General features: G+C 42.1%; 1 protein-coding gene across 1 annotated transcript; it reads left to right on the forward strand.

Moving 5' to 3' along the window:
* The first annotated feature begins 2,750 nt into the window (after window positions 1–2,750).
* Window positions 2,751–10,016, forward strand: LOC128438072 (uncharacterized). The gene is made up of 6 exons (XM_053420447.1): window positions 2,751–2,904; window positions 4,368–4,450; window positions 4,725–4,839; window positions 4,962–5,081; window positions 6,068–6,155; window positions 7,902–10,016. Exons 2-6 carry the CDS (start codon window positions 4,372–4,374, stop codon window positions 10,014–10,016), a joined length of 2,517 nt encoding a protein of 838 aa, XP_053276422.1. The 5' UTR covers window positions 2,751–2,904; window positions 4,368–4,371.
* Window positions 10,017–10,635: the final 619 nt, after the last annotated feature.

Below are 10,635 nucleotides of genomic sequence, written 5' to 3' on the forward strand. Positions count from 1 at the left end.
TGTCTGAACAAGAGGTGCAGCTTTCTACTCACCGAGCGAGGGAAACCTCCTCCGAATCCAAGCTCTACCAACCTTCAAGGAGCAACACAAGGTCCTGTGTGACAACAAACAGCAAGACCACTGCACCGCACAACAGAACCACAAAGGCAGGAGCCACAAAACCTGCAAGACGACTTCACTGAACTTCGAAAACCGCAGATCAACTGGGCTTAATAATTACACTAGGCTAAGCAATGACTGTTTATTCGACTCCTTGTGGTGTTTATAAGTTTGATTTGTGTTGCTGTGATATTGTGGTTACAAGTTATTTGAAAGTTATTGTTAGTTATGCTCTTCAGTCTTTCCTTGCATGCATCTAGACCGGGCATATCAAGGCACCCATCTCTCTGACCCCCGCTACATGTCGTAAACATTCCAAAGGGGGGTCGTTGTCTTCGGAGTGGCCAACCGCCATTTTGGAAGCACGTTGACTCACACAGACACACACATACTCACATTTACATCTTTATATATTAAGTACACCGTTAGTAATTCATTTAATTGTATGTATTTTTGTACTTTATTATCTTCATAATAAATGCTTTTCTTTCACCATTGTTTTTTCTTTATTGTTGCATAAGTTAATTTTGCCACTGTAAAGAACTCTATATCCTTCAACTTAGCTAACTATCTATATGGTAATTTTGGTTAAAGTAATTAATTTAATTGTAAATCAGAGTTCCAAATTTGTAGTTAGTACTTTTTTAATAAATTGGCTCTTTTCCCTTCCTTTGAAAGCTGGTGCCCCGAAGTAACTTTAATAAATTAAAGTAAATATTTCATATCTGTAATTATCATATTACATATTTTTATTTGAATTACCAAATTTGTTGATGCCGAAAGGCGCACCATTTTATGCTATCAATGATGCAATCCTACAATTCAGGAGAACTGGAGCTCCTCTGGGTGTTTCGTTGTCACATGCACGGACGTAATTTGGGGGGGGGGGACACAGGGGACATGTCCCCTGCGCTTTTTCAAAAGGCCGTTCTGGTCCCCTGCAGTTTTCACCGTCCGGAAACCATGTTACGCTATGGTAAACAGAGACTCGTCAGGCACTAGGACCAAGCGGAAACGGCCGCTCGAGCTGAAGCCAGTTTGCTTTCGTTTAGACCTGCCCACAAGCTCCTCCATTGGCTCTGCATTCCTTGTGTGATTGGCCGTCCCCGCTGTCACTCCATCAGGTTATAAACAGCACCAGGACGCACACCGGTCTGCCAGTTGGGGAGGAGGCCGTGTTAATCTTCCGCTGTAAATTGGGCGTTTGTTTTGCCTGGGCCACGTCAGCTGGAAGGATTGTAATATCAGAGGTTTCATTTACATTAACGTTTGAATCGGTGTGTGTGTGTTTGGTAATTAGGCGCAGCCAGGATGTCTAAAAAAAGAAAAGTGGACATAAGAGACTTCTTTCAAAGTCAAAGTGTAAGTTACTCAAAGAAATGCGTTACACCATCCTGCGACACCTTCACTGGCTCCCAATAAAGCAGCACGTCCACTTCAAGATCCTCCTCATCAATTACAAAGCTCTCAGTAATCTTGTAAAGTGTATTTGAGTTTTATTGAAAGTGCTGATAAATAAAATGTATTGTTGTTAAAAAAAAGGCGCGAAAATTTCTGGAGGAAAGCAGAGGTACCAGTTTCTATCAATCGCTCTAAAAACCCCATTTCCTAACTTTAGCCACATAAAATATATATGCAGACGTTCAGGAAGAGCTCAGGATGCTCACAGTGAAGCCGGTTCAATGATAGGAACTAACTATAGTTTGGCCAAAAATGCTTCGGTTTCAGTGGTTTGTCTCTCAGCGGTGTCAAATGTCACAGGAGCCGCTGCGGGTGACTGCTCTGCTCTGATTGGTGGCCTCCACCAGGCCCTGACAACATTTCTTTAGAAATGTTCTAGTTGTTGTTATTATTATTATTATCATTATTATTATAACAGTAGAGCCTCAACAATGCAACGGATTTTAAAAAGCTTATATTTAATGCCAAAGAGATACACTTATTTTCATGTATTATTTTTTATGTTGAAAGGCAGCAACATGTTATGTTGTAAAACACTAACAATGAAAGATTTAGGGAAAAATACAATAAAACCTCCGAAGACAACATGTGTTTGGAAGCTTCATGTAGCTGAGAAGCCGCAAATATACTAACTGAGGCTGGTGGATCTGTTAACCTCGCCACTGTGTGAAAGAAACAAAGAGATAACAAATACAGTGTTATCAGACAAACCGTGTAATTATAAATATACACCCTTTCACACCTTAATTGCCACGATCATCCTGTAAGGCTTAACAAGACGAGAAACTACTATAACTGCCTAAAATGACAGTGGTTCTGTGTTACATTAATTTTAAATAAATTTGATCACTTGACTACTTACACTGAATTATGGACATTTTATTCAATTTCTCCCCACCTGTGATATTCCTGCCAGTTTGACCTGCCCACTAGTGCTATGTAAATGAGGTCTGTTTACCATATATTCCAAAAATAAGTGTAAAATTGGTGCTACTGAGATGGAGTGAAGTTGACTAACAAGGTGAAACACAGAATTGGGTGATAATGTTTTGCTACATGCTTTACAACCAGACAAACCAAAAAAGGGAACAGTAAACTTAAAAGTAGCAACAGAAAACTAGAAGAACTAGTAGAAAACACAGTGAACTGAAGAGTTTTATAAAAAATATTTGTGTCCCCCCCACCTCTGAAATCAAAGTTTCGTCACTGGTGACATGTGCCAACTTGTCTCTCATCAGTTTCCACAGAGCTCCTGAAGTGGACGGTCACAGAGAGACAAAGACGTGAATCAATCTAAACAGCACATGGACACAATCCCATCTACAGGGACACAATCCCATCTGGGTGAGTTCTATTTTTGTGTCATTTAAAGCTCAACCCTTCAGTGAAGCTTTAATCAGCTGATTGATCCTTCGATTAAAATCACCATCAGTGGGTTTGTTAACATTTCAGTACAGGAGCGATTCTCTGAGTGGGAAGAAGCTGTTTTTACATTGTTCTGGTTTTTTGTTTTGTTAATGGACAGTGACTCCTGGAGACATTTAAAATCATTCTTTGGGTGAAGGTTGAAATCTGAATTCTTCAGATATTTGTCAACATAACTATTAGAAACACAAGAGCAGGTATCAGCTGAAAATCAATATACTGAGCAGGAAAATTATAACTTTCCAGAGACTGATCTATCAAAAGTATTTTTAGAAAGCCAGAGTCCCACTGTGCTCTGTGAGGATGGTGTATTGCAAAATCTTAGCCAATGCAACCCTCCAGGTTAAATGACCTTCGGAACATCTTGTGTTATTATTGACAGTGAAAGAGTTTTGTGCCAGGCTTTGCTTGTTTATCCCAAACTCACTATTTCTATTTGCCTTCGGGCCAGAGGTCCATCATTTCTCTGGAGACCAAGCATATTCATCAATGCGCCTTTTCATGATTACACCATGAATTACAATCTGGTGGACAGGACACGCTCACATCACAGCATGATCAGACTATCATAAATTAATTATTATAACTTTTTACGTTTGGCTCTGTACGTCTGTCACCAAAGACAGTGGAGAGAAAGACTCTGCTCTGAGTTGGACGAAGACAGAAAGAGCAGGAAAAAATGATGAACTTGAATATCTGCTGATACTGAAGAGACAAGAAAGTTGCTGAACTGCACAGAACCAGAATCACATCAGAGAAAATCCAATAAAAGCAAAAAGCTAAACTGCTTGTTTCTTCTTCCACCTGGAAGACATGAGATTTAAATCAAGGTGTGGAATCGATTATCAGAGCGGATGAACATGTTGTGCAGGGCTGTGGTTTTCATTTTCTATATGCTTGTGTCACAAGATAATTATGGACAGGAAGTCGAAAGTTGTTTGAGACACAATTGAAATGTAAAATATAAAAGTTACTTTCTACTTGAACTATTAAATGTTCAATATTAATGTTAGATGTCCATATTGTGATGGAGACATTGATTGGCTGAGATTGAGAGAGAGAGATCCTCCCGTCTGACAGACCAGCTGAGACTTGTGGTGCGATCTGATGGGAACCACAAGTGATCAGATAACTGGGCCCAGTGGTGGGAGCATGTATTGCACACAGAAGCTCCAGCAGTGCTGGGAGGGGCTGGGATGAGGGTGTTGGTCGTGTGACTCGGTCCATGACAGGTGGAAGGAACACAGACTGATGATGGAGGAGAATCTGAGCAAGTTCCTACAACCTTTCCTCGTCAGCAGTCGTTTGTGTTTAACAGATTGTGATGAGACTCATCACTTCTTCCATTATCAGCTTCTTTTCCTGTGCTTAATCATTTGCAGCGTGATGGGAGGTCGGACGCAGAGATGGGGGATACTGAGCCTCCTGATCCTTTTCAGCCTCCTCAGCCTCACTCAACCAATCCGTAAGAAAAAGTTTCATTTTGAAGAACAACGTCTTCTCTCAACAGATATGGAAGCACAGACCAACTGCTCCCCCCACAGGCTGTTGAGCAGAAGTGAAACTGGATGTCCCCTATTTATTTTAACCTTTAAAGTTTGTAATTACAGTTCATCAGCTTCTGTTAATATTATCCACTGCAGTTTCAACAAGTGTGTTTTGATCTGTGAATAAACACGAGCACAGGAAACAGCTACAGCAGATGTTGGGGATGATTAAATGTTGTTTGTACTCTCCAGAGGTGAGAGATGAAGAGTGGGAGGAGCTCGGACCGGACCTCGCTGCACTGCACCGTCTGAGGAACCTGCCTGAACACATGTTTCATGAACGGCTCCAGGAGTCTGCACTACAAAGGTTTCTCACGCACCCCCCAACAAGCGGAATAGATAATGCACTACAAGAATTGTATTAAATGTTGTGACACTGTCTAGTGGTGCTTTTATATATTTAATGTGGAATCTTTATTTCCTTGACAGTGTCAATGGAGACAGACGGGACAGAGAGGGGACAGACAGAATGGACTGGACCTCCATCAAAGAGCCGAAGCTGGACTCAAACATGAACTCCGCCCTGAAACATGGTGTCCGTGTAGCCAGGTGACCACTGCAGCTTGCCCACGAGTTCATGCATTATAATATAAGTCGATTTATCATTATTATTCACTTTGATCATTTTAATGATTCCAATGAGTAGGAGTGTGAAATGTTTTCATGCTCAAATGTTCTGAAATCACTTTCCTCAGACTGTCCATTGCTGCAGCTCCTCTTTTAGCCACTGTCCTTAACACTTGGCTTCAGCTCCTGTCTCTTTAAGACCATCCTGCTGCTGTGATTGGTCAACCACTTTCATCACCTGAAGGACTTGTTAACCTCCTCTCGCTGTCCTTGTTCTTTTTTACATGACATCACAATAATACAGAAATATTATCTGGAGCTTCAGCAGCTGAGAAAACAATTGTCTCCTTTAAAGAAAAAAATTTGCGGAGCTACTATGAGCGAATGGATTAGGATAGTTTTGGTAAAAGGTAGAGGAAGGATTTTAAATTCAAGTTTTGATTCAATTTTACTTGTAAAATCATAACACACATTTTCTCAAGGCTCTTCTCAATGTCACACAAATCACATAAAGGTGACACAAAAGCATAGATTTTAAATAAAGATTGATGACATGACAACTCCCAAAAGTGAGGACAAACCATCTTGATCGCCACCTTGTGGCTGGCTGAGGTGAAGGTATTAAACCTGCCTCCGTGTTAGCAGATTGGACATGAACCCGACATAAAACTCAAAGTAGACGTTAAATAAAAGTTGTCAAAGATGTTTCTGTCATTTCAGTTCTTATCTCACTGATGTTAGTTCAAGTGTTTCTGATCAGTTTGGATTCATTCGTTATTTGATGATATGAAAACAAGCTGAGACGTGATGATTGACAGCTGAGGCTGACCCCTGATTGGTCGATGAACACACATGAGGTGTTCCTCCTCCTAAATCAGAGACAAAGGAACTTTTCATGTGGTCTGAATCTGATTTCATGAGATTGTCGCTGAGCCCTCTGTGGCATGAACATGCTGATCTTCTTCCAGGGCGGATATTGACCGAACCCCAATGAGTTTGCTGGATGGTCTTCAGGACTGTGAGAATGTCACCGCCTGCATCATTCAAAGGAAACAGGTCGGTGGATTTACAAGAAAGTGGGAAGCAGCACTGAGTTTAAAAGAACTGAAATCAATCTGTCTGTTTAAAGAAAATAAAACTATTAAAAGACTTGATTGATCAAATTACTTGGAATGAGATCCCAGATCTTCATGCTTATGTGGGATGTAGTACGGTGGCCCTGAGAGCTCAACGAACAGCAACTTAAGAAAACACATGCAAGTTGACAAAACAAAAGCAAAGTAAGAAAACATCTTCATCAATTTCACAACACAACACAACACATTACAGAAACGAGCAGCAAATAGACAAACGCGCAGCAAGTAGAGGAGAAAACACAACGGAAGTGTTTCCAGGGGACAGCTAAAAGTGATGCACACTGCTGCCACAATAACGTCCAATACATCATAGAAATTCGGTTCCACACAGGGTTCGGCCACCAGCGGCTCTTCAGCCCTCTGCAGTGGCTGTACAGTTCAGTGGTGTTCATTTGTTTCGCAAACGCTGAACTTAACGAATCAGTTTTCATATTATTAACGTGAACGTAACGATGAACGTGAGTGAACGTCACGTAAATTTTTTAAATCATCACTGTATCAGGCCATCATGAAATACCAGGAACGTGTGTGTGTGTGTGTGTGTGTGTGTGTGTGTGTGTGTGTGTGTGTGTGTGTGTCCCGGCGCTCCGACCCCGCCCACTCACTCGGAGAGACCCATCTGATCACGGAAGATGATCCGATCTAGAGACATGTCGTCTTCTCCTGTTAAACTGAATAAACAGCGCTAACAAGCAAGCCCCTGTTTGTGAGGCCATGTGTTGTCCATAGTGAGCAGGGGGAGGAAACCTTTACTATCAAAAGAGCGAGTGGGCGGGGTCGGAGCCCCGGGACCTATATACAGTCTGTGCCCGGGACCGGAGCACTCGCTACACACACACACACACACACACACACACACACACACACACACACACACACACACACACACACACACACACACACACTCGCCCGCTCCTGGTATTTCATGATGGCCTGATAAGATGATGATTAAAAAAATTAACGTGATGTTCACTCACATTCATCGTTACGTTCACGTTAATAATATGAAAACTGATTTGATAAGTTCAGCGTTCGCGAAACATATGCACACCACTGAACTGTACAGCCACTGCAGAGGGGCTGAAGAGCCGCGGGTGGCCGAACCCTGTGTGGAACCGAATTTGTATGATGTATTGGACGTTTTTGTGGCAGCAGTGTCCATCACTTTTAGCTGTCCCCTGGAAACACTTCCGTTGTGTTTTCTCCTCTATTTGCAGCGCTTTTCTTAAGTTGCTGTTTGTTGAGCTCTCAGGGCCACCATAATGTAGGGATCAGTTTAAAGGGATAGTTCAAAAGAAAATCATCTACTCCCCACTACGATGGAGGGAACAAAGTGTTTATCAACCATTCGACTGGAAACAACGTCATTTAAACCCAGTTTTAACCCCTGAGAGTCAATAGGAAGTGGCTAAGCTATCGGACGTTAGCATTTCCAACCGTCCCTGAATGCACATCATCAGAAGACATCAGCTGACTTTAGGCTGATGTCCCCCCATCTTCATAGTGATGAGTAGATAATGAGGGGATTTCATTTCTAGTTGTAATATCCCTTTAAAACCAGCAGCGACATTCATGATGTATGTTGATACCAGAATCTGTATTTTTATTCTGATCTAACTACTTTCTGTCTGTTCATTCATTATCTCTTGTTTGATTTATTTTCTAGGACTTTGAAACCTTCTTGGACGGTTTTGAGGAACAGAAGATACAAGATCGGCTGATCAGTGCATCTGAGATCTCACACAGCTACAGTCAAAAACTTCTGGTCATGACCGACAGAGACAAGTCAACAGAAGACAGAGTCCAACAGGAATACAGCCTGGATCCTCATTACTCAGTGATAGTCAGCAAGGACTGTCTGTTCAATGAGTCCTGTTGCCCTGAAGCAGACGGCTACACCGTAGTGCAAATATTTGGAAGTGTTTCAGAAGATGGACAAAGTGTATCTGGGCTTTCTGGCTCATCTCTTGCGGAGCTGATGTTCAAACCATCACTGACAGGATCTCCAGTGTTCTCCCTTAATGGAAGCACATCCACACACTTCCAGCAAAACTTCATGCGCTTTTTTCAGATCCGTGGAATCAAAGCAGTCTTAGAAACCAACCAGGAGAATCTCCAGCTTTACCAGGTCATGGATCAACCCGGCTCCGTTTCCAACTACAGAATTAAAAAAAGACCAGTTGATCACACCACCCAGTACGACCACCAGCAGATCATCATTATGGAATCTGATCCTGTGGTCAGAAAAGCTGCAACTTTTCTTTATGAGAAGCATCCAGAGGTGAGCTCTGTCTACATTCTGGATGAAAACCAAAGACCCAAACTGATCCGTGGGGCCTCTGTGCCTCTCTCAGAGGACAGCAGACTGGTGCTGGTCGGTCATGGGGCCAAAGACAATTCAGGAGAGATGAGATTGTCTGGGTACGGAGCCCAAGATGTGGCCAAAGTAATTCAGAGGACCTCCAGAGTCAGTGATAAGATCAAAACAACAAGTGTGGTGTCATGTGAGGTCGGATCCGATAAAGTCTTCATCCAAACCCTGCTGACGGAGCTTCATAAGAGCAGCATTGAGACAGAGCTGCACCTGAGGGATGCTGTGACCCAGGTCCGGCACACGGGAGAGAAAATTACTCAAGAAATCTCTCCAGACGGAGTGAAGTGGCGTCACAAAGACGACAGCACGAAGGTGGTGGCAAACCTTGATAGAAACGGAGAAGTAATTATTAGAAATGAGCCTGGCAGCAAAGGAGAGGCAGTGTTTACCAATGAAAGGAACTTTCTGATGGGCAAGCGTAAATCAAAGCCGGATTCGAGCAACAAAGACAAACTTCCAAATGAGCCGAGGAGATTTATTCCCCAGGATAGAGACTTTAAGACGTACAGCGATGGCTTATATAAAGTTGAGGCTCTGACTTGGGGATTATTTCATTCTGATCAGCTCCTTCCGGAAAAGGTCAGTTTCCAAAACTTGCAACAGTTAGAGAGGCATTTTGTTATTGGGAAAAAATTCAGAGATAATAATGATAAGGAGAAAATGACTTGGATAACGGACAAGGAAGAACTAACGAGCATTCTTTCCAAGTGTTATGAGATTAAATCAGGCAAAGATGTTAGAAGTATCATCCGTCACTATGCAAAGACGGGAGAAAATGTGCCAACATACCTGATGATCAATGACTGGATATTAGAAATTAATCCTAAAAATCTGTACGTTCATCCAGTTGGAAAGAAGCTTGACAACAATCGAATGGGAAATGAGGAAACAATTGATGACGTTAAGAGATGTGTTACTGAACAGATCGGCAAAGAAAGTTACAACGAAATGAAACTTAAAATAGGATCAAAGGAGACATATGTTGAATATGTGGAAGGTACTTTGAAAGGAGATTACAAAAGAAAAATATCTAAGAAAACAGATGAAAAAGTACGACAAACTGAGCAAAAAAAAATTCTTTCCACTGAAGCCTGGTCCACCACATACTTCACGGCCTCAGTTATATCTGAATCTTCTAGAAATTTCCGGACATTTCCTCTGACTCTCATGGCTCTGGATATGGTTCAAAGCCCAAATACAAAGGAAGCTGGAGTGAATTTCTTTTTTGATGAACACCCAATGGCAACAGGAGGGAGTTGGATTGATCCAAAGAGTCGTGGATTCAGTGGCGCCACAACAGCGGATGTAAAGAAATTTGCTAAACTAAAGACAGTCCTAGAAAAAGAGCTCCATCTGTACAACTTGTGGTTTGAGAATGTTAAAAAAAGGTTCTGTCTCGGATATTAGAGGTTGCTGATAAATACAAGGTGATTGAAAATAATTCACCTGAACGAGAAACCATGAAAACAGAATACGAGACTTTTAAATCAAAAGTAGACAGAGTTTGGAATCAACCATCTGGGGCCTTAGGAGGAAACGCTGACGGCCACGTAACATCACAAGACTTAAAATCTGCCTCAGAGTTGGAAAACTCCTTCAAACTGGATTCATATTATTCAAGGGCATCTGCGTCATTAGCTGAAGAAATCCACAGCCGGCTGAAGGAGAAATATGGTGAAACTCTGGCGGGACTGCATCTCAAGGAAGGTAGTGACCGAATAGAAAAGGGACAGTTCATATGTGAGCTGCTGTCGAAGGATACTGATGCTAAACCTGTTGAATTCAGGGTGGAGTTATCTCCAGAGAGTCTACACCACAATGAGAATGTGTTCAAGGGCCTTGACACAGCAGCTCAGGACATGGAGGGTTTCAAACCCCAACACCCAACCAACAAGTTTGTAGAGCACACTGGAACTGCTGTCGGTGCACTGGGCCTCCTGCTGGGCATGAATGGAGCTGTTAATGCTTTTGAACACAGTGACATTAAAGATGGTGTAGTGGGAGCTTTGCAAACAGCTCATGGAGT

This window comes from Pleuronectes platessa, chromosome 4 (assembly GCF_947347685.1).
Source record: "Pleuronectes platessa chromosome 4, fPlePla1.1, whole genome shotgun sequence".
In the NCBI taxonomy this organism is placed as follows: domain Eukaryota; kingdom Metazoa; phylum Chordata; class Actinopteri; order Pleuronectiformes; family Pleuronectidae; genus Pleuronectes; species Pleuronectes platessa.